At 41.5% G+C, this 27,886-nt stretch overlaps 2 protein-coding genes across 12 annotated transcripts in view; one reads left to right on the top strand and one right to left on the bottom strand.

Moving 5' to 3' along the window:
• smoc1 (SPARC related modular calcium binding 1) overlaps positions 1-14,341 on the bottom strand; it is a 56,975-nt gene extending 42,634 nt beyond the window's left edge. For all 7 annotated transcript variants that reach the window (XM_031733490.2, XM_031733493.2, XM_031733489.2 and 4 more), the window contains exon 1: positions 13,948-14,341. In XM_031733490.2, coding sequence (XP_031589350.1) covers positions 13,948-14,049 — 102 coding nt within the window. In that variant the 5' untranslated portion in view covers positions 14,050-14,341. The remainder of the gene's footprint in view (positions 1-13,947) is intronic.
• Positions 1-27,886, top strand: part of ccdc177 (coiled-coil domain containing 177) — a 79,046-nt gene that overhangs the window by 47,390 nt on the left and 3,770 nt on the right. For 3 of the 5 annotated variants that reach the window (XM_039603577.1, XM_039603575.1, XM_039603576.1), the window contains one exon: positions 24,059-27,407. In XM_039603577.1, coding sequence (XP_039459511.1) covers positions 24,065-26,611 — 2,547 coding nt within the window. In that variant the 5' untranslated portion in view covers positions 24,059-24,064 and the 3' untranslated portion in view covers positions 26,612-27,407. Of the gene's footprint in view, positions 1-22,783; positions 22,839-22,924; positions 23,307-24,058; positions 27,408-27,886 lie in introns of those variants that run through there. The other 2 variants (XM_039603578.1, XM_031733383.2) reach the window with 2 other exon arrangements.

The raw sequence follows: 27,886 nt of genomic DNA, 5'->3' as shown, positions 1-27,886 counted from the left end.
GAGCGACCATGTCAACTTTCTTTTTAAGCATTAGAAGAGGAGAGAGCAGTTACTTGTTTCTTCCACAGGAGAAATGATTAAAAATAGTCAGCTGGCCTGAGCCAAACGACTGTGGATGGAAAGCAGTTTGTCTGTGTGGTGAACTGTTAAACTGGTACATCACCATCCAAAGCAAACCATTTTTAAAAAGTGATTTAGCTCTATCTGACTTCATCTCCAGTGTTATGAGCCAAAGAGTCTGGCCTCTGCCCACAGACTGACCTGTCCTCCCCATCACTGACTCACAAACTTACTCTACCTCCGCTGTCATAATAAAGCATTGAGACGGTATTGTCTGGTAGGTGGAAATAAACACTTCTACCATGTCTCCCACAGTTCTTACTCATACCGTCCCACCCAAACACTCGCCTCTGGTAAAGGTGAAACAGACACTCAAGGAGATCATGAAAAGTTTCCCAATTTATAGTTGAGAGTACTTTTAATAAATGGAAGATTTTTTTTAATAAAGTACTCTAAAAGGGTAGGAAAGCATTACTTAAGCAGTCACTGGAACATTTTACCCATTGTTTAGCTTTCAATGTGACAGCATATAAATTTATCAAGTGTGAGTTATTGTTCTGTATGTTTCAAGTAGTACTCTTGAAATTCTAAGATAAACTAAAAGCACATCACAGAGAGCAATGTTGTGATATGTTCTTTCTCTCTTAGGGCTTTATCTGCATTACAGCGGTGTCTTCACAGTAACCTGTTAAGTAGTTTGTGAAATATATTCCTGGAAAGTTAACGTAAGGTATGTATCAGCACCGATCAGGCCAAACATTTAAATAGCTGACAGGTGATGGTCTCGATGCAGTGTAAGGTCTTGCTCGGAAACCATTAGTCCAGACATTCACTAACCTTAAAAACTCCCCGCATACCGATCTGATCAAGCATCTACTGGATGCACCACAACAGGCCTGCAAACAACGGGACCCAAAGGAAACATCATCAGTTAACTTGCCAGAGTGACTTGAAATGATTGATACCACTCTCTTGTCTCTGTGCCATGAAGCCTCAGCCAGCAGCTGACTCGTTACTGATGAAATCCCTTTGATAAGCTTTGTAATGTGCTTTGCTTCCTTTTAAATTAATATTAATTACCGTTTCACAAAACCCTGAAACACATAACTATATTTGGTAAAGAAATGTTCAAGAGGGCTGTGCAAAAAAAATCTTGACCCAACCCTTATTTTTTTTAATATATTTTGCTAGGAAAATCAGAAATAGGTGCAAAGATTTACTGAAACGTGCAAACTGTTTCAATAAATCTGTACAAAAACAGACATTGAACAACTCTAACAAGCCTCATTTCCTTTTACGCAGTGTTCAGGAATAGTTCTTCAGGCTTCTTGAAGGACATTTCAAAACTCTTCTTTGAATGCTGGCTACCTTTTCTTACATTCTGTCAAGACGTTGAGCTCTGAGCCCTGGAAAAGTCAATCTTCACTGCTAAGTGTTCCACTGTGGTTTTTTTCTATCAAGGTATACTTTTACTGCACTGTCAGTGTGTTTGGGATCATAGTCATGCTGACACTGGTTCATATCATAAAATCTGTGCCTTTTTTATGCTTGAATGATTCACAAGTCAGTTTGTAAGTGGCTTAACAAACTCAAAATACATTATTCTGAAAATTGACTGGACTGGCTGAAAAAGCAGCCAATGTCCAAAGGAAAACTCCAAAAGACTTTCAGACAGCATGGAGCTCTATTGCTCGAGACCACTTTATAAACTTGCAAAAGTGTCTGGCTCCTTGGAAACAAAATATAAAGAAATGAGGGGCAGCTCATTTCTGCAGTACTGCAAATTAAGACAACCACCTGAAAAATATCTAGCTTAAACAGAGAATGATGAGTCAAACCCTTTGGAAAGAAGATCAAATAGTCTGTAGCATGCTGAGCTCTTTCCAATCTAATCTGAATACTCTGCTTTCTTTCACAGTAACATCTCAAACTGAGTCTTAAGGACACTCTGCTTTCGATTCCTCCATATTTGTCTCACTATAAACAATGTGAATGTGCTCCACTGCGAAAAAAAAGCAGTTAATGTTACTTACTTTTTGACTTTAGCACTTGACAAAATTTCAGCCTTCTTAATCTTTCCTTTACTCTCCGGCTTACTATTATCTGAGCTGACCTGAAGTGATAAACCCCACCCATCACACAGCCTAAAGAAGTTAAAAAACAAACATTTAGAGTTATTTTCAGTCACTCCCTGACCCAGGACTGTGTGACAGTGATCAGCTGATACAGTATAAACCATGCTGACAGGACCTGGCACTATCTCCTGAGGAGAAACAGCCCCAACTGTTAGGCCCGTAATGGCTAACACTCCATAATCAAAGCCAAACAAACACATCTACATTAAACAGGCTAACATATAACTGGAGCTGTTAAGGAACAAGCATAAGTCAAAGTAACATTAATTACATAAATCTTAATTACCTAAACATTATAGTGTAACAGGCAACACTCAAGGATTTATAGAGCCACATCCCCAAACAACATAATGGAGTGAAATAATGTAATTTTAACAACCACTCAGGGGCACTTTAATGTCCAAACAGTAGAACTAAAAGAAATGCATATTTTTCCTCTTTGATGGACAGAGAGACAGTTTATAAATCTCATTACATTATGAAGATGCAAGATCCTGCTTTTCCTGATGGACCACCAAAGAGATGAGGTGAAAGATTAGCTGGGGGTAGAACACCAGGGGAGTTACACGATGGTTTGGTACTGATATCTTGACCGGGAAACAATGAGCATTGACATTCTCACATTTAACAAGCCACATTCCGCCAACACACACAAGTACACAAGCTCACACACGCATCGAAGTCAGAATAACACAGATCCCCGAGCCCTCTCTCCACCACTCGTAAAATAAGTGAAATGCAACCCCCATTGTGCAACCATTACTGCATTAGTAAAATGGTCTTTTTTACCATCACTGGCAGCTAGTCTGTTCCACTCCAACCCTCCGCAATGGAAAAAGAAGAAAAATATGATTAGAAAATGATCATTTTTATAAAGAGTAAAAAGTTGGCTATGTGAGACAGAACCAAGGTGGTAGTTAATATGCAGATCACATTTACAGTAAGTGTTTTTAATTTAGTAGAACTAATTTCTTTGGACAGATTAGGAGTATTAAAAAAAGCGATAACACAACATAAACGGTTGATCCCGTTTTCACCTTTATCAGGTAATGCTTTAATGGGGAACAGACTTGCTGAAGTTTTGTTGAACAGCAACTTAGCTGATTTATTTCCCAGATTTATTAGAGCTGGGATGACGTAAATGAACCAAAAGCTGCACAGCACAACATGAGCTGCGTGCTTACTGTATTTTATTTATAGCTCTTATTCTCAGATATGGTATGTGCTTTAGTGAGTGCACCACCAAAATCTTTGGACTCAAAGTGAACAGTTTAAAAACAAAAGATCTAAAAAGAAACAGAGATGTTGTCTTTTTTATTCCTTGGGTTTGTCTTCCTTGTCATAAACTGGCGCCTGCTTTACCCAAATATAACCCAGCTTTCAACAGTTACATCCAGAAATTTGTGGTGTTATGGCTGGAAGCAGCTGGACAGGAAGTTTCACAGATCTTAAACTTCACTTCTTTCTCTACATTTCCATATTGTTTCTCATATTGTTTCATCTTTTTGTAACTTATCAGACCAAGCTGCACTGATTAGTGACCTGAGGACAAAAGACTTTTTTGTTTTTGTTGTTTTTCACAGTACTATCTCCCAAGTATTACAAACCCTCTGAGAGGAAAATATTAACTCATAGATAGCATCATGAAACTTCCCATCTAATTACTCAAATTAAGACAATTATTTCTTGTATAACAAAGTTGTTTTTAAATGCACTATTTCCTAAATATGTGTTAACTTGCACAGATTTTCATTCATAAATATATGTTTATATGTCTTTATATATTTCCTGATATTAATTAGAGAGATTATTTTTCAGTCCAGTTTTTGGGATTTTATTCGGTCACGAATGATTTATGTTTTGCAGGGTCATTATCTTTCTAAATATGTGGTTATCATGTCATGTCATCATGTATGTAGTATTTTTCTAGTCTTACTGACTAGAAAGTACTTCATAGAAGTACTTCATTCACTTTATACAATTTAGTGTCACAAATTAACCTGTTATGCATGTCTTTGGACTACTGGAAGAAAGCTGGAGCACCTGATGGAAACCCAGACCAGGGTTCAAACTCGGGACCTTTCTGGCAATAGTGCTAACCACTGCATTACCATGACACATTATAAGTAAGGCTCAGAATGACACATGATCAAAGGCCTCTGGAAAAACCTTCAGAATTTAAAAAGGTGTAAAACTGGATAGTTTGGTTTATGCAGCCGCTACTAATCTTAAGATTTGTGGTTTCACTTCAGTAAAAGGAAAAAAACAATAGACAACATCTAGTAAGATAAGATACGAAGGCAGTCAAAGCAGAATATGTTCACATTATTTAAAAAAAATAATTAAAACTATTCAAGTTCAACAAATAACAACAAAAAACTGAGTGCTTGTTTTTAAAGGAAAAGAGGTTAAAAATCTAAATGAAATAGTTTATCTTTGAAAACAGACGTCTGCATGACTTGAGGAGCTAATGTTTACCTAGCGAACTTACTGGTATGGCTGCTTGGTTCATCATTATCAGCTGTGGTATCTTTTTAATACCTACTGCAACAATGACTTGTGGTGTTTGTGTGTTATGTGGAAGATTGCATAAAAATTCAGCTTTTTTGTATTTGTTTAACATCCTTAATGAGCTGCCAAGAGAGATAAAGTTTCAAACCTGCAGCCAGGCGTTCCAGTAAGCAAGACGTTGTACTTGAGCCCGATGTTACACTTGGAAGTCACTGCCTGTAATGCTGTTGCTGTTCAAACTGAGAAATATAGCATATCGGTCCATTGAAGACATTTAATACTCATGCGTGCTTTGAAACGTTTACTGCCAACGGTCTGCAGAAAATTTGTAGTGCTGACATTTTTAAAGACATTTCAGTGTGATTAGGCATCATTGACATCAGCTTTCTTATGTGTTTTCCAGAAAATTTCCTGATGTTAATTAAAGATGATATTTTCCAGAGCTGTTTTTGGAGAGCCATTTATTCCGTCACAGAACAGAAGGTGATACGCTGGTTATGTCGCTGTCAAAGCTGCCTTGGTTATTAATACTTGCGAACATAAATATGTTGCAATCATGCACAGAAAACATATTTTGGATGTTTGGCTGTTTAGTCTGTGTAGACCTTGAGCCAGCATAATACAAATACAGCCTCCAATATGGTTGCAATTATACAGCACAGTGGTCCAAATTTCGCCAGCTTCACTGATTCTTTTTCCCTGATTGAAACACACAGTAGTCAATAATCCAAACTCTTTACTTGGAAAAGCCCACGGCCTCTTTTTTTAAACAAAGGATGACCTCAGCTCTTACCCTGATAGCATAAGAGATGTTTAAATCAGATTAACTAACAGCACCGTGCACCTTAACATGAATGACATCACTGCTTATACAGAAAAAGCTTTTGCGTGCACAGATGGATTCATTACAGCCTGGTCCGCATCAGTGCATGTGTGTGAGAGCAAAACAGCGAGAGGGAGATCTGTGTGCCAGCTTCACGCTAACGTGTGATGGGTTCATTATAGCCTCCGGGCATAACAACAACAACAAACAATACAACAACACAGACGCATATATAAAGACATACATGCATGGCCATCTAATGCATCCCTATGTCATTAATCATCAGGTGTTTTGGCATTCCCTCACTGGGAAATAAGTGGATTAGTCAAATGGAGGAAAAGGAGGATGAAAGTGAGCCAACCACAGAGGTAACGAGCCAATGAAAGTTGTCCACCAAAGTCGGAGCTAATTGTGTACGGTTGTGGGCTTTTAACGGGCAGAGGTAATCACTTTTGTCCGATAATTAGCATTTAGTTTTCAGGAAATCTATAAAGTGAATGCCATCTGTCATGCTGTTTGAATTAACACACAGTGTTTTAAAAAAGTGTACAAAATAAAAAGGAATGTATTAAAAGCTACATCATTCTTTTCCCCATTCTTTTTAACTTAACTCTGTCTTGAGAAAGGAAAACCAGCTGACTACATAAAAAGCCTTGAGACACATTAACATTTTCAATTTTTTTTTTCACTTTTTTGGCCTGGAAGCCTCTAAAGAAGGTGGACAATTTTCACACAGGAGGCATCCACAGCAGGAAGAAATGACTGGGCATGAGCTATTATATGCCCTGTTACTGTAGTGGATCTCCATGTTTAGCATGGCCAGAGTTTCATACAATGAGGTCAGTATATGGGCAAAAAATCAGTAAGGTTTCATTGTGGTTAACCTCCTAAGACCCGAACTCTTTCATGGCATTTTTAATTTCTCTTTGCTGTTTTATTTGGTATTTACAATTGAGTAATGATGTGCAAAACTCTTTATTTGGTGTCTGAACACAGCAGCATTTTTCCTGAGTACAAAAACAAAATGAGAAACAACAATTGTGCCCCTTTGAGCAATATGGCTCATTTGAAAGCCATTTGAAAGAGCAAAAGGTAAAGCCACCCTTCACACAGGCCTACAGCGACAATCTGGCAACCACCTGTCACTAGTGGAAAATGTGTATTCCTCGACAAGCTGGCAATAGTTGCTAGAAGTTGCAAAGTGAACTTAGTAGCCAAGATGCATACGGTGCTCCACAGAAAACCTCCTTATAATTGGTTTGGTTGTTAGCAGACATTGATGCCTGAAGGTGAACATGCTCACTTTCTTGTTTTCTATAACACTTAAGTTTGATACACTTAACTTTAAATTTTATTACTGCTTGACTAGTCCTTTCCAAGTGTTCGCATACAAGTGGGTGTCTTCCATGCAAATAAAAGGCTACTGTGGCGACCAAAGTAATCACAAAGTGGGATTTGCACCTTCTTTGCGACCCTTCAGCAACAACTCGCCAACCGGTTACGTACACGTAGTTGCCAAGAATCACCAACTGGTCTCCTAAATGAAACCTAACTGGAAAAGAACTGCAGAGCAATGAGGTAAAGACTGAAAGCAACTTGAATACAAACACTGAATCCAATAACCTTTGCAGGCAGATGAAGTTTCTGCCTCCGCCTAAGAACCAAAACAAAGAAAACCTGCAATTTTACTGTTAACACGTGTTATAAATGGAGAGAGAGTCCTGATTCTCTGTGGGCTCATCATGAGCAACTACGTTCTAATTACTGTTGTTAAGCTATTAATATGAAAATCTAGTTTATCCAGTAAATAAAGAGTTGACGACCACACCATCCTGAAATCAGATTTCCCCTTGATGATGGCCAGGACATAAACACATGATTAATGAATGTTGAAAACATCCTTATTTTTTCTTTTGAAGTGGTATGAAGAAATCCAAATCAAAGTATAAGTAAGGAGGAGGAGGGGGGGACATGTTCTTCCTTTTCGGAAATGGCTCTAAATCTGATTAACAACATTCCTTGTTTGTCACTAATGCTACATCCTGGCTAAAGAACAGTCAGCTGTCTCTGCTGTTCCCAGGAAGTGTGTGTATGTGTGTGTGCCCGTCACCCATTACAATAGGTTCCATGTCGCCATTGCATACTAACGCTGAGACCACACACTCACTTAAATCAAAGGAAACTTAAATATGAGGCAGAGCAGAAGCTAATCTGCTGAACCAGTTTGATAGGGAAGAGGAAGTGTTTCTGCCGTCCTGATAATCAAAAGGATTACAGAGAGCCATAACTCTTTCAACAAGCAGTAGTCCTCTCAAACAAGAGTCTGTGTTTGTCACTATAAGGCCAAATTTACATAGAGCAAGTTCCCATAGTGGGATAGATTGCATAAATGCAAACCAAAATGATCACGAGGATCTGCAAAAGAAAAGCGAGGTTGAATTAAGTAGCAGTGATCCGTGAGTGGAGCACACTGGCCTGATTCTTGGAACAGACTTAAGGCTGCTTTTCATTATGCTGATTAGAACGCCATGAAATTGAGCATGAAATGTATCTGATGATCATGCAGGCATGAGAGGGAATTGACATATGAAAGCAATTTGATTGGTCACTTGTTGAGTCACTATTAAAGCAATCTGTTAGTGTCAGATGGAGCCTAGGTGTGTAGTCACATGAGATCTTGGCTTATGAGTATCGAAATCAGAGGTTTCCATAAAAGTTTGTTTAACCATTTCTAATGGATCATTTTAATCAGGTGGGATTCGTGAATAGTATTACCCAAGGTCATTCTTATGTACGCATGTTTCTAACATAAACATAAAATTTTTTGCTAAACCTTCAAGTGACTGGATAAGATTATTTATATCACCAGAAAAATAATTATTCTCTTGTCTAGCGGTTTATTCTCTTCTGCTAAGACAGCTATCCCAGCTGTCTTTGGGCGAGAGGCAGGGTACGCCCTGGACAGGTAGCCAATCAGAGCTAACAAATAGAGAAGAACAGGTATTCACACTCACACCTATGGGCAATTTAGAATTACCAATTAACTCAACCCCACTAACTATATGTCTTTGGACTGTGGGAGGAAGTCAGAGTACTGTGCAAACATGGTGAGATCATGCAAACTCCACACAGAAAGACCCTGAACTGATGGTGGAATTGAACGCAGAACCTTCTTGTTGTGAGGCTAACCACTGCACCACCGTTTCCCTGCTGTTTTATTTTTATTTTCCTGAAATATTTTTTTCAGGAAAGTTAGATAAGGTCATTTATTTATTTATTTTTTAATCTTAGAGAAAATTATTCGACCATAATTTTCCGCCTCTAATCACTACATTGCAATGTTTTGCAGTGAACTATGGCTAACTCATTCTTGCATAAAAATGATTGAACCTTAATAACTACAACAATATTTTAAAATATCTGTCATTAATAAAGTATGGTAAACATATATACAGCAATTTGGAGTATTCATAAATGTCTTTATGGTGTTGTTTGTTGTTTCACTAAAATATCATATGTCAAAAAAAAATACCTGGCCACCTACACCTTACACCTACAGGAGCTACTCATGCCATGAACCTGCCAGCAAACAGTCTGTGTGCTGATGTTAATTAATTGAGGAGGTTTGGAGGTTGAGTCAGTAGAAGGCTGGAGACTTTTACTTGCTATGCACCTCAGCACTCGGTGACTGCACTCTGTAACTTCACATGATCTGACTCATCATGACTGAGTTGCTGTGGTTAAGAGATATGTGTAAAAATATCACTTAAAGTTGGTTGAAAGTCATAAACTTGTTACGATGGTGGCATAATATTACAGTATAAAAAGTTTGTAAAGGCAGATGGTTAGGTGCTTGATTTTATACTCGTGTGACAATGGGACCAAAAACCCCTGACTTTAAAGAATAAGAAATATGTTCAAGTACTGTTGTCGTTGTAGTGTAGCATGGCTGCTGTGCGACAATACTTGAGAGTTCAAACAACTATAGTTTACAGAAAAGGGACTGATTTGGCCTGGTGCAAGGTAGGTTGAAGTCTCCATGCTCACTGGTAGGTTAGGTAAAGGGTAGCAGGCATCAATTTGAATTTAAGCTGATGCTCTTAAGTATCATTTGCCAAATTCCACTTTTATGGCCCCAGGCTGGAGAGTAACTTTGATGGTATGATACCCCATGTAGCATTTGTTAATAGACTGCAGAATACAGTTAAGTAAATCCACACGAGCCTTAAACCTCAGAGCCAACAAAGAATACGCAATAATTTATTTTAAGGTGAGTTATTTTTCTTTACTCCACCACTAGGGTTCCCCCACCTCCTAGAATCCCCTCTAACCCTTGATTAACACTCGCATAATCATGCAAATGTACTTTACGATACGACAAAAGAACCTCAAACCACAAGCTTCGTCATCAATGACTGTGTGCTGGGATTCTTCCTTTAACTGCCTAATCAGAAACTGCTGTTGAACAGTCAGTACAAAGTTAATCTAAAAGGTTTGTACTTCATGACTTCTCTTCACAGACGACGGTGAAACCAAACTATGACCTTATCACTTTGCCAGGAATCTTTTTTTCCCCTCATAAAGACTAAATGAGGAAATGTGCACTGCACATCTGCGTGATTATGGTCAACAGCTCTTCTTCATATGCATCTCAGTGGTTCATTAAGGAACAGTCCTCACACTCTGGCCTTGATCTCTCTCGCTTATCCATCTGCCACTCATAGCCTTTGTTATGCAGATGTTGTCTCTTCAGTTCTAATTATCACAATGTTTATTTACTATTGACTATTTCTTTAGGCAATTTTCTGTTATTCCCTTTGACATTTTGGGACAATCAAATTCAAATTTTCATTGTTACTAAGCACAGATTTATTATACTCTAAGAGAATAAAAGCAGAAGTAAACAAACTTCTTTTAATCCTGTAAATATTTAAGTTGTGTACATACTAAATTCAATGAATCCACAATTTTGTTTTCACTTTCAGAATGAGATTGGTGTGAATGCATTTTACTGATGAAAAGGCATAGAGATTACAAATGGGCCATAATACAGTCGGAACAATAGATAGTTAAGTTTGCTTTTTGACAACATTTCCCTTATTGGTTGACCCATAAAAGGGCTTTCTTAATAAGGCTTACATGGCTTGTTTGCCTCAGGTATTATCATATTGGCTATTTTGCATTCACCTCACCTCTTTTACCTCTTTATCAGACCTGCTGGGTTTGATAAAGCGAGTGAGTTCTCAGCTGTCCTGAATGATAACAGAATTGCATTTGTTGCCTTTCTTCATCTTTGTTTGATTCTGCTGGTATCCAACCTCTTGCTGACAACTTTGTCGTATATTTATAACCAAATATCTTGTTTGTTAAAGTAGTGAAACAAAAAATGGGCTCTTGACCAGTTTACTTGTCCTGGTATGGGCTGCTCAGCCTACCCACAAAGTTGTAAAAATGTCTCGTTTTATCCCAGGGACTTCGTCTGACTAAATATCTGGATTTGAACTACAGACTCAAAATTGCTGAAAACTAAGTGAGCTTTCCCCAAGAAGGGAGAGTAATCATATTAGCGATTGCATTATAGGAAATATATGATCCAATTTTGAATCTGTTTTTGTAAAATGGTCTCTTGTGAGCTTCACTTATTGTCTTAATGTGTTTAGATTTTATTTCATTATGTTGGTTCTTGTAGATCTCTTCAATTTCCCCATATTCTTTTTTATGTCCTCCAGATAACAGATGTGAACTCATATATATATAAATATAGCATAAACACTGACCAATTTTTAAGTAAATACTGCACTTAAGTTTAGTCACTTCTGTTTTCATGTTTAATTTTTCTTTCACTTAAAACAGGCCCGTTCTTGACCTCCATTCCTTTGTACACTGTAAGCATAATTAAGACTCCACGGCTCACCACACAGGCACCTGCACCCACACGCTGCACGCATCAGCACACTCACACCTGCATGTTTGCTGTGATCTACCTCACACTAATAAAAAGACTTTCCTGCTTTTGAACCAGAGCTCTGCTTTCGCAAGCTGAAGGTATGCAGTGTTCCTGCTTTGCTGCTTAGGCCTGTGTGTTTGTTTTAGTTTTAAGAGTCTTCACTGATGCTGTCACCAAATTATGCAAGCAGACTGCCCATAGCATCCCAAACCTAATCTGAGACTAACAGGTTGATTTGATAAGATGAATTAAAGTTGCATAGCTAAGCCTCTATAAAAGCTAAGCATTTCCTCCCACTGGGAAAACTGATTTCTTAGTTTAAATGTTTTAGGAAATGATCCCTGCAGACCATGTACCTCATGAGACTGATCATTCCTGGTTTTACGGTTTTAAAAACCATGAAATATCTTGTTGCACTCATAAAAAAGGCTAACTCATTGTGAACTTTAATCCTGTCTCTCTATAAAGGAAGCATCGTTTTGTTTTAAGGTTCATAAGAAGCTGTTTTTAAGTCCATTACCATTTTTTTTAATCTAAATAATTCAGACTAATGTTTATTCTACCAAATTTAAGCACTAATTCATTACAACTGATCATCACACATCCTTAGCATCCAGCGGTTTACCACCGACTCACTGTTAAACTATTGAAGGACTCATACAAGAATAAAGAAGCTGTTGGGCTTCCAAACTGCACAGACAGCAGCAACTGCAAAATTAAAAAAAGGCTTTTTAGTCTCTCAATTACTTGTGTTCCTCAGTCTTGAGGATTGTTGTGCTATTGCATCATGGAACCTCAAGAGAAATGAGAAAGGAGCAGGTCTATGCAAGGAAATTAGCTCAGCCGTTCACTCCTGATATCAACGTGGAAAGTGGGGGTGTGAATTATGGTATTACAGCAGCTGTGAGAAATGTTAGAAGTAATCACTGTGGAGTGAGTGGGGGTTTCAGCAGGCTGACTGTTGCTCCTTGGGGCCTAATCCATGCCAGAAGGAGGATGAAGTGGGATGCAGAGGGAGTTTAATTTGATGGGATAAAGCTGATGGAGATGCTCAGATTTTCAGTGTTATCCCTGTTTTTATGAAAAGCTTTTGTCTGTAAAGAATCAAATTTCAGAGGACCAAGAAACCACATTTTCACCCTGGCCACCCTGTATTTTGGAGTTTATTCAATGTGGTTTTGAAGCGATTTACCAAAGCTGAGACTGATAGACTTTCACAGCCTGGCGAGGTACACAAAATCTTTCAGCTAAAGTTACAAAAGGAAGAACTTCATGATAAAAGGGCAGCTCAGATTATCAGCCATCATAATTTCAAAACTCACCTTCGTTTTGATTTTCTGAACACCCTAGCACGTGTAAGTGATGTAGCTAATCAAGGAGGTGCCACCTGAATCAGGCCCAATAATATGCAAAGTAACAAGCACTGCATACAGTTATACTGCAGGAAAGCCACACACTCCACTTTGATCCTCTCATTATTTGAACAGTAGGAAAACAGTTATAAAAGGAGCAACAAAGAAGTGATTAGGCAAAATTCACTGTGGCTCTTTCCAGAGAACAATCTTGACCACAGCATACTGTGTATGGAGGATGGGTGGGGGGGTTCAAAGATGTTGTGAAATAGTTCCAGTATGTGAGAGTATTACATATTCACCCCCTGTGAGTCAGCCCCTCGCCTCTGACCACAAATATTACAGTGCATCTGTGCACTGAAACAATGGTGTTCCCCTTCACTTCGCATCACTTATTTCCCCCTGTGCCAGGACAGGGGGAAATAAGAACCTTGAACAAGCAAAGCAGTGTGTGTGAGAGACTGAAGATAGAAAAAAAGAGAGCGATGGAGAGACATGGCAGTGACAAAAATCTGTTCCAGCTAAAGGAGAGGTCCAGGAGCAGAGATGCTGTGCCCAAGGAAAAGTTGACTAAGCTCAGTGAGTTATCATCGATTTCATGTTTTACAAGTTAGATTTGGCCAAACGCAAAGTTTAAAACCAGCAAATTGGTGGGATTAAGCTTTACAAGCCCAGTTGGAGATTGGGTTTGGAGTGTTCTCCTCTAAACAGTGAATCAGATGAAACTTTAACACCAAAAGCCATATTTCTCGTTTGATTTAAAGTCATCTAATTTCCCCACTCAGCATAAGTTTGAAAAAACCTTGAATCTAACGCCAGCTGTTGAATAAAGGTTGTCTTTCACTCTTCACTCGGGCTCGACAAAAATATATACACTCTCCACAACGCTCTAATGTGATCTGCATCCAGGGCTTCATCTTATCTACTAAAGGCGCATTAAAGAAAGATCTCTGCATATTTCAGGTTTACAAGCAGTCTGTAATTTATCCCATTCATTCTATTAAAGTAGAATCTAATCAGTTTGACACACTTTTACTTTCGTAATTAATGCAAGTATTGTGTTTCAAACTGCTACTTCCATGAAAGTGTGAGGCAGCAGACCCACAGGGATGTACTCACCCGTGACCCAGGCTTCTGTGCCGACACTTGAGGCAGGTAACAGAGGAACAGAGGCGCCATAAAGTAGGAAAAGGTAAAAATGAGGAAACTTGACAATAACATAATTGAGCGTCGGTGAGCGCAGAGCGACGAGCGGCAGGTAGTCTGAGCGCACAGCGTGTCCGTCTGTAACACTGATGATGGACAGGTCCAAACCGAAAAAAATATATAATAGCACGCTCCAAAAAGACTCCTTAACCCTAATTTCCTGTTAATAATTCTCCTGTGTCTACTCCTCCAATAACTATTCACATAGTGCCACGCGTAGGATCGGGAATCAGGACTTGGCGGTCACCATTGTGATTGGTTTTATCCACTGCGGGAGGATCAGCTGTTCATCGCGGCTTCCACAGGTTGAGTCGCGCCTGTATCCATTGCACCTTCATTTAAAAGCAAAGGAGGGAGCAGCCTTCTCTAGCTGGCACTCGGAGGACCCAATAGCAGCGGCCGGTGGCGGGAAAGCCACGCCCACCTCACCCCAAGATTAACTGTTCGCAGAGTAGAAAGATCCGCTCCGGTCAGTTAGGAGAGAGGAGCAGGAGAGGCAGCAGCTGCAGGAACACTCAGTGTATTATCATGAGTCTTTGAGAGCAGAGACAATGGCCGAGCAATTGCGAGGTCAAATTTTAGGTTCTCATCCCCATTCAGAGACATATAATGCTCTATAATAGCCTAGTATCCTGCTGCCGTGACATTTAGCCTGTGTACTTGGGTTTCAATGGAAAACATCTATTGAGTAAAGTCAATAGCTGTCACAAGCACTGCAGGGGGCCAGTCTGTGTTTGTAGATTTGGCTCTGTGTGTGTGTGTGTGTGTGTGTGTGTGTGTGTGTGTGTGTGTGTGTGTGTGTGTGTGTGTGTGTGTGAGTCTTGTTGTGGGTTTTAGTTGGCAGACGATTCATTGTTTGATAGAGCAAAAAAACAACTGTTTGTGTCACTTTATCCTTAATTACATGGTCATAATGTAACACATTTCATAGAATAAATGGGTTTTTTCTGCTGGAGAACGTATTTGGTTTTGGGGGATTTTTTCAAAATAAACTGGTTGTCCTTCTAAGAGCCATTTGGCTAGCATTGGAATTTCTTCATCTTATATGATAATCTGCAAAAACCTCAGTAATTAATGTATATTAACACCATATGTGTTTGCAAGTACTCACAATGTTAAAACTGCAATTTACCAATTTTACAGTAAGACTGAAATTCAGAAGAAAATATAAGGTTAATCAGTATTTTGATAAATAACAAACAATAATCTATGAAAATAAAGAAGTAGTCAATGTCTTAAACTGCAGTGCAAAGCAAAATAACTTCTTACTTCCTAAAAACTAAATGACTTTTGATCTTTTTTATTTTCTGCACTACTTTCCAGACTGACATAATGCATATAATATGTGATGCTGTATAGGTTAACCTAGCTCTGCTTCAACCTTCTACCGCAATCAAACATGAATGCATTAATTCTAATATTGTATTAGTGGCTTGCTGTGCACCACAACATGAATGTAGGGACATTTCTGCATTGTTGCAACCCTTTTGTCACTATATATACATTTGCATTTTTCACATTTAAGTGGAAAGTTTAAGGTTGTTATGAAGCACTTTAATATCGCAGTGTTGTTTCTTTGACAACTATACATGTTCTCAGTACTTTTCCACTTTTCCACCAGCCTGAGCAGGAAAGCACACTTAATGCATTCACAAAACATGCTTCCACACTGTAATCGGCCTCCAACCTCTCAATTTCTGGCTCTCACATCTTCCTCGCCTCCGTGCTGTCCATTTCTCCATCATTTCCTTTCAGATAAATTGTGAGGCCCATTAAGAAGAGAGAAGCAGTGTTTAGTGCAGGTGTCCCGTCACCCTTTACTGGAACGGGTAACCCCACCCCCACCCCAAATCCCCTTCTCTCACTCTTTGTCCCTATAGATATTTTTTAATTGTTGGTTTTGACAGTTCAGCGGCTTTTTGAGTGCCTCAGAGAAGAGCCTTGTAATTAGAGCTATTGAGCTTCTGGAATTGGCACAATTAGGGTCAGCATTAATTATTCCTCTGTGCTCTGGCCAGTTTCTGTAAAGCACTGTTTGCAGAAAGGATGCCAGAGGAGGGTCACTCCAAATGGGAGAGATAAAAATGGATGGGGCAGTTGTACAAAAGGGAGAAAACCCGAGGCCTAAGTGGTCTCAAGATAGTGAATTATCTGGATTCTTGCTTATCGGACCACCATAGAAACTCAGCAAAGCGTCCGTGTAGTATCATTATCAGAGCTGTGAGAGAAGGGATGCGCCTCATTCCAAGCCGTTTCCCACCCCAGAGACTTAACCCAACTACCCCTCCCGCTCTGTGCCAGCCGGTCCACTCATGTCCTTGTGTGGGTGGAGTAATGCTGTGGGAGGTGAGGATGAGGAGCAGAGAGGGTCAACAGGAGTGTCTCTTGGAATGTTAACGAGATCAGTTTATATCTGCTCTTCCCTCTCACTTCAACCCGCCACCCTGAACAATGAAGACAAAGTTTCTGTTGTCATTTGGCCGAACATAAAAGAAAACCTCTGACAACAAAAACAAAAGGAGGAATGAATGGGCATGCTGAAAGAAAATGTACTTCCCAATTACTGCAGTGGCCCTTCCAAAGACGCCCCAGCCGTCGGTCCCCCCACCGGCTTACACCAGCTACATACGGCCGAAAATTAGCGGGTGTGTGCAGACACAGAAACAGACGGAGCAGCACTGAGGCCACCCAGAGATCCGACGGCCTCTGGAGAGGAGCAGGTTTAGCACAGATGTGCAGCAATGATGTCACATTGCCTAAAAGTACAGTTTAGGTGCACACGCAGTTCAGATGTTGTATGATAAATGTTGAGATGAAAACAAGTTGAAGAGAGGCAAAAACTGCTACTTGTCGTTCATTTTTGCATTGCTTTTTTCCAGTTTAATGCTAAATAACTACATTTTTGTCTAAATAAAATCAGCATTTGCATTCGTCGTGTGTTTCAGTAGATTCTCATTGTTCTTCTAATAACAAAATCCATGAAAACCTATTTGTGACTTTCATTCCAGTGTGTAAAAAGTTCCTCCCTTTGTTTATTGTAGCGATATTTCACCCTCACCTGTACAACAATAAAAAGCTGATGTTTAGTTGATTTACCAGTAATTTAGGATAATCTGAGAAGACCTACTATAATTATCGACCAGTCACCCAACAATACAGCAACCAAAACCCGAATCTGTTTCTGGGTTTGGGATTTTTTTCATCCCTGAGGTTCTTCAAGTGCTGAACTTATTCAAATTATTGAAGTATTTGCAACTCCCGTGTTGCTTTGCTACTTGTTTGGGAAGCATTTTTAGTATCTCCTATGTTCCTCTGTGAAGACACGGGGTCTCAGAAGGTTTACTTTACTTCCCACACACCTCCGTACCAATACAATTTTTTTTACGTTAGAGAATATTATTTGACTTTGTTTAGTTTTTAGAAATATATATATATATATATATGTACAGTATTTGCTTTAATAGTACCTTCACTGCAATCAACTTTATAAAAGCTTCCTTGGATGTCACCGTATCAGTAAAAATAAACCAGTTATTTCAAATTTATTAACATGTTAAAAAAGAAAGCATACTTCATGATTAGTATTCTGTGCTTGCTGTTGTAGTTCTATTACTTGTATTTCTGCTCTGAGATGTCGCTACTTTTACACCCACATGTAGTGTCCGAATACTTTTTCTAGCAGTGCATCTGTTTGATGAGTGTGTGATAGCACTTCAAAAGGCAGTACTGTCACACACAACAGAATACAGTTGCAGCACTCAATGAAAGACAGAGAGAATAAGGCGGCTTGTGTGTTGAAGGGAAAAATCGAAGGTCAGATTCAAAGCCTTCTCTTTTTAAAGTGTCATCTGGATTTCATTTCATAAATTCCATATATTTTACATGTACTGGCCGCAATTTTCACTAGCTCCTGAAAACGAGGAGGAGTGTATAGCCCTTGGCTGGCCGGCACTTCTGAACAGCAGAAACCTGGCCTCTTATTACCCTCTTCAAATACACACTTGCACACAAACATACACACACTGAAGCTGATGTAGAAGCATGTCTGGTGATGGAAAAGCATAGCAACAAATAAATAAGCCCACAAAGCCAAATTATCTATGACATTAATCAGAGATGTGAGGGATTTTTACGCAGTGAGAGAGTGAAAGAGAAAGTGGCAGCAGAGAGCCACGGGTGTGAAAAGGCCTATTGAGTCTGGAATGGGGTGTCCCGCACCTGCGCTGTCTATTCACCCCACTGTTTACACACTGTCATCCACAATTAATACCTCCTGGGGACTGGGCTGCTTGCCCTCTACAGGGCCCCCGGACCCATCCAGGGCCCTTATGGATGCCTAATTGAGCATACCGCTCTCCTGATTGAATTAACAGCTATGTCTCTGGGACCTTTTCCCCTTCCACCAAGGAGGGGGACTGTTCCACACCCGCATGAGACCCCTGTACCATCCCACAGAATAGACAGCAGGGAGAGAGGGGGTTGGTGGCTGAATATGGCAAAGGGCTAGAAGCGGGAGTTGAAGCTGTCTAGAAAATGTGGCCCTTTCTGTTGGCAAACCAAGGCTGGAAATGTGAACTGGGGGCAATGAAAGGTCTCAATCTTCACAGGGCCAGTGAGTTCCAGCAGGCATAGAGTACTGTCCATGCACGCACACGCACACACACACACACACACACACACGCACACACACAGACATATTTGAGTGCTTATGCAGCACTAAGTTTCCCAAAATCCATGTAATCAGTTGTGCACTTTGTTTTGCTGTTTGCTGTTATGATCGTTCTTGTTACTTGTATTTTCTTTGCTTGTCTGTCAGTGAGACACAAAAATTTACAATGGCAAGTTTAATGCAAGTTAGTGGTGAGGTAAAGCCCTCCAAAGGAAAACTGGAATTTAAATGTTGGTGCAAATGCTGCTCAGTCAGACAGGGTGCTGTGGTATTGTGTGGCCTTGAGGAATACTGGGGGGAAAAAAAGCTATGTGATTGATATATAAGGTTTTAGTACTGATCTATTATTGCATAAGGAGCAAACCTAATCTACTCTTTGATTGTGTTGATTAAAATACAAAATGTCTTTTTAAAATGATCATTATTATAGGATCCTTATATGATCCTGCAAAACTATGTGAAGAGATTTAAAAAAGAAGAAGAAGAAGAAGAAAAGAAAAATATATTTATAAGTATTAGAATAAGTATATTATGTATTCAATAGCTTCATTGAGCTATGACCTCCAGCTTGCACTGGAGCTCTTTGCAGCTTCCAGACTTAGCGATTCCAAATCTGAGACCTTGTCTCTCAGACAGAAAACAGCAGAGTGTCCACTCTGGGTTGGGAATGAACTGCTTCGCGGCAGACTCTTAACACTCTGGAATGATTATGTCTCTTGGCTGGCTTGGGAACACCTTGGTGCCCCAGCAGGAGAGCTAGAGGAGGTGGCAGGAGAGAGGGAGGTCAGGGCATCTCTGCTTAGACTGTTGACCCAGAAAAGTAGAGGTGGGTGGATGACCAGTATCGGCAGATGAATATATCAGTCATGCTCTAATATGAATCATTTCTAACTGGAAAACTATCTGGGGTTTTACAGGAAAATTGGCAAATAGGAGATCATGACAGAATAACCAGCATTCACTGTGCTTCATTATTGTGGTCATCATTGTGACCCTTCCTGTTTATCTTCTGAAAACATATGAGTTCCCAGGCTGCTAGGTTGGAAAGCACTAAAGTAATCAGTGTAATAATATGTATCCTAAAAATTAAACATTATTGTCCGCATATTACTTTGTTGGCATCAAGCAATAAAAAACAAAAGCAACATACAATCAGAAAGAAACATTTAGTTTAGGATTTGAATTCTAAAATTATCTAAAGCCTTTTAAATATTAGAGCAAGCTTATACGTAAAGTATTTTTAAAAAGAAATCTTTTTTAACGAGTTTAAGAAAAATACATATTACTGCAAGTTTGCCCGATCTAATGTGTTTCTTATTAATTATGTTTGCTGTCTTTGAATAGGAAACACATTAAAATATAAAATGCATCCAAGAAAGCTTAAGTTTGGTTCACTGCACTTGTCTAGACAGCTGTACACACTCACTCCTTGTGTTCAACCCTGAGCAACCACTGGTACAGTAAGCTCCTGGCTCGATGCACTACAATAGTAGTAAAATATAATAATGTGGAAAATCAGAAGCTCTCTGGAGAGGTGGAAATGTACTGAGGCCTTTTTATTTCCAGGTCGGTAAAAGAGTTTGCCATGTCTCTATCCATACTTGTCAAAGTTCTGCACACATGTCCAGCTGAAAATCTGATCTGCCTTTGAAGGGAAATGAAATGGGTGAATTCATTTCAGCTGAGGCTGCTGACTGTCAGAGTCATGTAGCCAAAAGTGTGTAATCTCTCAGTTCCTCTTTCGCTGTAATTTCCTGGCTGGATTTATGTATTGGCTCTGTGTAAAAATAGCCTTCCTTAAGTGGCGTGAACGGGACGTAGATCCTCGTAACGGCACAGATACTGGCTCACCTGTGTTGTTATAACTGAGTTCCTAAATCAATCAGATGCTTTTGAGGATCTGTCTTTCAATAGATCCTCAAAAGCAGAGGAGCTGATACATAATCACTTTCCCAATCAGGATATTTTAAGGAAAATCTTTGAAAAATTCAATATGTTGGTTGTTGCATAGTATTTATGGTATACCACATTAAAGGTCTGGTGGTCTATAAGTTTATTGGTTGCAAAATACTTAAAAATTGATCTAGAATAGGGATTTTGGCATCTCCAGGTCGGATCCTACATGATGTGGTGGAATGCTGGGTTCTCACCACTACATGGGCTGTGTACTGGTCTCCATGACTGCACCAAGCAGCTCACCTCTCGATGAACCCCCCAGTTCAGCTTTGGTGGTGGGGAGCATGCCCTACCAAAAACAAAAACACAAACACAAAATTTCTGCAGAGCATAACCCTGCACCAGTGAACTGTGCAGCAAGCACACCATGCACCGCTCTCCTTTGGCTCCCCTCGCAGACCCCATGCCCCCAGTTAACAAGCCAGCCAGCACGTTCCTTGTTGTCACTTGTTACCCGCTGTCCTCCCGATACAGCTTGCGGGTGGGGCCAATTAAACTCGCACTGTTCCCCACAATGGGTCAGGAGTTTAGTGGGTCATCATCAGAGCTATTTTCACCCAGAGTTATCTAATCCTGAAACTCTGGGCCAAACCAGACCAGTCTATATGCAGAAGAGGGCTTTCAATTAATCAACTGCATTTATTAGTGTGGTTGCATGTGGTGAGTGAAATCAGTCAGACACACACAGAGAAATACTAATTTTTTTCAACTTTGACTATTTGTACTAGATCTGTGAGAACAATAGTTGTTACTACTGATGCCAGTTGTAGTACAGTAAGAAATAATGTTGATCAGTATTAGTATAAAAATGACTTTTATAGGAAGTGAAAGTAGTAGTAAAAAAGGTACAAGCAATAGCAAAATGTAACTGTAGTGGTAGTGTCAAGCAGGGGGGTTACCTGATGCATTAGTTTCCTATTCAACTAAATCTTTACAGTGATGAATATGAGGCTTGTCACTGCATAGTTCACAAATCCCTGCCAGTAATTTATTTCTTCTTCAGTCACAGGCAGAGGCTTTTCATTCATTTGTCAAGATGACAGTGATCTCAAAATCACTGCCATTGCAGTAACCGCTCACTCTTTGCACCTTTGACTCATCTGAAATCTCTTCTATTCAGAGGGTGTTTGGGTGATGTTTTTGTGTTCTGTGTTGTTGTTTTTTTACTGATACCTCTGGAAAGTACTATGTGACTGGTTTCTTGTCTTAAAAAGCACTGTTGTAAACATAATTTACATACTTACCATATTATTAAAGAAGTGAGGGATCATCTTCACACAGGACATAACAAAAGGCTGCCAACGTCCTTCAAGAAGCCTGGAGAACTATTCCTGAAGACTACTTAAATTATGACCTATAACCTGATCACCATTGGTCTTCAACACAGCCTAAAAGAGTTCAGGCTGTAATGTTTATCCAACTGACATTAATGTCTGAGAGTAAACCTTTTCACATCAGACATGATGGCTTCACTGATCAGAACATCAGTGATGGTTCTAAATAATTATCCTATGACACTGTGACACTGAACCAATTCAAGCATACCTCTAGCTGGCACATTAGTTTCATAAGTCAGGTTTTATTTACAATTGTGCTTTTCTTATATGTCTTCTGTAAAAAGAAAAACAAAACATTTAGGCCTAAATTAATTGTGGTCATGCTGTAAACTAGGGTGATTTGTAATTTATTCGATCCAGTGTGTCAGTTTTCAAGTGTAAGTGGCCTAATGGGGTGTTTATTCTGTGATACTAAAATCAAAATCCTCGATAACTCAGTATTACGACTTCTTGAGGTCAGATGACCTCCCTGAGACGCCCCGAGCATAAATCTGCAGTGCTCTTTCGCCCTCTGGTGTCAATTTCGAGTAATTACATGCATTTTGATTTCACACCCAGGAGTGGTGGCAGATGTCAGCTTTAAGAGAAAGTGATGTGACTGGTGATGAGCCAGCCATAGATTAACAAAGACAAATTTTAAAATTCCACGCCTTTTTATTCCATCAGTATTTTGGAAACGTCTCCTACAAAATCACTTCTAGAAATGGAAAATAGACACATTTTGGAAACTGGCTAATATTCTTCTTCAACGGATAAACTGCGTGCGTGGTAGAAAAGCAGGCCTGCAGGAGGATCTTTGCTCGGGGGTAACATTCAGCACCATTACGCCAGCTTAAAAGCTTGTAAGTGGAGTGGACAGGCGCTCGGATAATTGCAGCGTGCACTCAGTATTTTTAGCATATTTGCCACAAGCGGGCGGAGCCAAGGAGGCTGAGATGGAGGGATGCTGAAAAGCAGGTGGCGACCGCTGATGTTTACAGGATGAACTTTAGCGAGGGAAGATGAGAGGAAGCTGGATAGGAGAGCCATCGTAGAGAGCAGATTTCACCGCGGGGACGGTTTTTATCGGTGTTTCTGATTGCGAAGAGTGCACATTTTCAGCGCCCCGGCGCTCAGAGGCTGACCGGCTGGGAAAGGCTCCGTCTGTGTCTGTCGTGTTGCCTGAGATTGCAACGATGTGATGCACCCATCTTCGGGACGACGGCCGAAGCCTTTTGCCTGAAACCTGATATTATGCAGGAGACGAGGCTTTCTGGACGGATTAAAGGGGAACAAAGCACCGGTTTAGAAAACGTTTTGCGACCTGGCAGGTCAGTGCATGCTTGCGCGATGCAATACCGCATTAAATTACAGCCAAATCCACCGGATTTAAACAGCTGTAATGACTGTTGTTGTGCACCAAAGCAATCAGCAATATCTCTTTTGTCATTTATGGATTTTTAACCTTGAACCTGAGCTGTTCGTGTTGACAGTGCGGAGAGGGTTTTTCTGCCAGCATCCTGCTGATATGCAGGAGAAAAGTCTAGGCCTTCACTGTGTGTTACCAGGTGTGATGAGTCCATGTTAGTGAGCATAATAGTGTCCAGTGGTTGTTTACTACTTTCACACTCCATGCTATCCCATTCTTTTTCCAAGTAAGCTTTTACTATCAGGTGCTTAATAATTCATACCCCAGACGTCTGTGCGTTAAAGCATTTGTAGGTTGATTGTGTGATGTAGAGTGAAAAAATATTGCTATGAGTAATCAGATTCTCTCAGCCCAGTAACTCTGCCAAAAATAGATCCCCCGTTAAAGGACTGTGGTGTTTTTCTGTGTTGTGTCTCTTCCCTGAAGGGGGAAAATGTCTCATCTGGTGTAAAATCAGTGAGTGCACGAATATGTGTTCATGCGTGCATGCATGCATCTCTGGACCTGTGTAATGACCCTCCCCCCACAGACTGCATCTCTTAAGCTCTTGTCTCAGTGCTATAATCCTCTAATTGAAACCTCTCCCCACTTTTTCATCTATTTTCTCTCCTGTTTTATTCTCCCCTGCCCCCCCTGCCCTCTCTCTACCTGCAGCCAACTATGGTTGACCCCTCGGAGGCTGAGGAGCAGAATAAGTGTAAAGGCCCGCAATTCGACACGCCAGCTGTGGCCACCGAAGACTCTCGACTGCCAGAAAACACAGATAGCACGACAACAGAGGAAGATGGGGATGCTGGTTTTGAGACGCCACCAACTGGCAGTTCAGAGCCAAGCCCCTGCCACACTGCATCTCCAGCGGCTCCAGAGGTCACCTCTCAGGGCTCAGCACCTCAGCAACCACAGACTGAGACTGACAGAGATGTGTCTCCAAAGCTGCACCTGGATCTGTACAACTTTGACTCACCGGCCGCAGAGGGCAGCCGATACGTTTTAACGAGCCCACGCTCTCTGGAGGCGTGTGCTCGATGCGGGGTCAAGCCTGTGGAGCTGCTGCCTCGCCCGCTCTCTGACTTTGCCCGGGAGGCTCCTGGCCGCTCTATGCGTGTTGCCACAGGCTTGTTTGAAGTCTTTGAGAGGGACAGGCATGCCAAACTCAGGCAGTGCAGGGAAGAGAGGGAAAGGATTGTTAGGGAGGAAAAACGAAGGATTCTTCAGGCAGCGGTCAATAGCAGCAATGGATCTTCTGTGGATAAAATGTCCTCTGGCCTCACCCAGTCTTCTAAGTCTGGGGCAGTGACCTCCAGTTCCACCCTCAATGCTGGAACATCTTCTGGAGCCACAGCATCAGGTCAAGCCTCCAAAACAGGTGCAGCTCTTTTATCCAAAGCACCTGCCTCCACTCTTAGTACCTCCCCTAAATCTTTTCATGCGGCACCAACCACATCCTTAAAATCTGGCTCCACAACCTCTACACCAGCTTCCAAGAGTGGATTTCTAGGATCTGGAAAACATCCTCTGTCCTCATCCCCTGAATTAGTAAAGCCCACACGACCACTTTCATCTGGCCCCCCACCAGTAGTTAGGAAATTGTCTGGTGGCAAATCTTCAAACACTTTTCCTAGACCAACACCGAAACCCCCTTCCTTCCCCAGAGCCAACTCCACCTTGACTTCATCAGTGTCAAAACCTGCAGTTCAGAGCTCTGGGATACCTCTGAACGGTGTGACAGGAGGACCATTTACACAGCACAATGGACATCTTGGATTTCATTCCAAGGTACGAGGAAAAAGCCATTCACTGGAATCTTTACAGCGAAGGATGGATCCCGTCTGCTCTTCAACCTCCACTACTACAACTACGACTACATGCACCTCGTCAGAGTCGGGCGCTTCTTCTTCCTACAGTTGGGATGGTGCACGAGATCACTGGGCTAGAGTCTCCAGTCCTCGAGCTCGCACTATGGCCACTTTCAACTCCCTAATGGGCCGCAGCCTCAGCCTCGGCGACCTGAGCCACTCTCCTCAGACGACACAGAAGGTGGAGCGCATAGTAAAGGAGGTGAAGCGCAGAGGGCTGAAAGCTGTGTCTGAGAGAGACCGCAAGATAGCAGCTTTGATGCTTGCCCGATATCAAGAGGAAGACATCATGAGCCAGACCCGCTATGTGGCTCACCTTCAGTGGGATAGCGAGCGCAGGATGGAGGAGCTGCGTCGCGAGCAGGAGGAGCGAGAGAAACAGCGTGCCGTGCTTCAGTGTCAGAGAGTGTGGCAGACACAGGTGTCGCTGCGTCAGCGAAGACTCAGCCAGCAGGAGCGACAATCAGTAGCAGCCAAAATGCGACAGGTCGAGGAGAGCGAGGAGCGATGGAGGGAGCTTGCAGAACAGCAGGAGCGTAACCGCCTGTTAAAGTTACAGCAGGCAGCACGAGAGGAAAAGCACAAGAAGGCTCTTCAGGAGCAGAACCTGAAGGCTCTGGAGGAGGAGAGGGCTGCCATGCTGGAGCAAGAGAGGCTGCTGCTGAATGAGAAGCTCACCATGGCTGAGCTGAAGAGGCAAGAGAAAGAGCACCAAGCCCAGGAGGAGAGGCGAGGTCTGAACAAAGCAGAGAAGAGACGTCACATCGCCCTGATACAGGAAATCGCCCGTAGAGAGAGAGAGGAGAGGGATGAGGCCAGAAGGGCAGCGGAGGAAAAGCTCAGCCGTTCCCTTGAAAACTACGAACAGATAGTTGAACGTCGAGGGAAGGAGCTGAAAGAGAAGGCCAAGCGCGAGGAGAAGCAGATCCAGAAAGCACGCAAGGCAGCAGAAAAGCGCGAGAGGCAACAGCAGCAGCTGCTGGAGGCTCGCGTAAAGGAAGCAGAGAAACGAGCCCAGCAGGCAGCTTTGGTGGCCGAGGAGAGGGCCAAAGAGAAAGCGCAGCGGGCAGTCCAGAGCCGACAGGAGAAGGAGAGACTCCAGAAGCTCAACAGGCAGCGCGTGGAGGAGGAGGAGAAGCAGAGGCGTCTGGAGCTGCTCCAGTCCATCGAGAGGAAGCTGGAGAAGAGCGAGCAGATCTTCAAGGAGAAGAAGGCAGTGTTAGAGAGCGCCCGATCCGTGGCTAGAGCCTCTTTTCACGTGCGAGACAAAGTGCGGGAGGAGACCAACATGCGTACCTTTGATAAAATGGCCCTGGAAGCTCAGCTCAAAGCTAGTCTTGATGAGAAATAACCATAGCTTTGTTGTGGACTCCTTACTTCTGGTCATGTGCTTGGCTCCTGCCTTCATTATGGCCCCAGTCACTCAACAGCTTTACCTTTCTACCCATAAGCACCTGCAATGTTATTTTTTCCCTCACATATCTTTACCCATCAGCTGATTTTACTACATTTTTCATAATTTTTATTGTCAACGCAAACAAAATAATTTTGTATCGTGGATGTAATGAGACTACAAACTAACAGTAACGCCTGTGAAACACATGCAGTGGACTTCATGAAAGACATGAGAGTTTTAAGACAGCAGCAAACCCCTTCTCTGTCCTTCTCTTTGCCTTCTGCTCCATCGATCTCAGCTACTGGACTGAAAGCTCTGCTGGAATGAAAAGAGTCATTGTTTACCAGTAAGCACAACTCCATGACAACTGCAGAGGCTTTTAAGGGAGCACTCACGTAAGAGAAGAACAAGCATAAGAAAAAGAAAAGGCAGATCGCAGATGATTCTGGACCCTCAGAGCAATTGAGAGATCCTTTTGTACATGCACTGTGACACAGCATGAAAATAAAGCCCTGGGCTGAACACTTAACTGCTGACAATGCAGCAGTGGAGGGTCATGTGCACGATACCCGTGCTGATGAAGCATCGGAGGACATTGAACAAGAGGGAGGAGAAGCAGTGTGCAGTGCATCAGTGTCAGGATTCTCCTGGCCATGCCGATTACAGTAAAATAGTGACGCACTCTGAAAATGCCCTCTCTGCCCACTGATCTGCTCCCACAGCCACCTGGTGACCACGTCAAGGTCAACAGGTACAAGTTTTTATTGCTTCTGCAGCTTATATAATGCCTTCTGTTTTGTTGCAATAAAAAAAAAACACTTGGTCACACTGACTCGACAGCACAGAGGGAAATAAAGACACACGAGTCGACGTGCAAGCCAACAGCAGGTTTTAAAGGCCTTTGGCTGCACTAATCCTGCAATCTCAGATTAAAAAAAGGAGGATGTGCATAGTTTTTGCCCTCAGATGTAGCTGTTGCCATAGTGACAGAAGTCAGGATGAAGCAGCAGGAGGTGAATTACTGAGAAAGGAGAGTGCGTGGGAATTTGAGGGGGCTGTCTGTGGGAAACTGGATCTTTTGGCAGCTCGTTATTTGTGGGGCGTTATAGGAAAACTATTCAGTTCACTTTGTTATGTGTAAAATCTATCTGAGGCAGTGAGAGATTACTGCAGAGTTCCGTCTCTTTATTTATTTAGAAGTCGACCTCTACCTGGAGAGTCAGCTGCTCT

Source organism: Oreochromis aureus, linkage group 19, assembly GCF_013358895.1.
Source record: "Oreochromis aureus strain Israel breed Guangdong linkage group 19, ZZ_aureus, whole genome shotgun sequence".
Lineage (NCBI taxonomy): Eukaryota > Metazoa > Chordata > Actinopteri > Cichliformes > Cichlidae > Oreochromis > Oreochromis aureus.
This window is presented reverse-complemented; position numbering and strand designations above follow the sequence as displayed.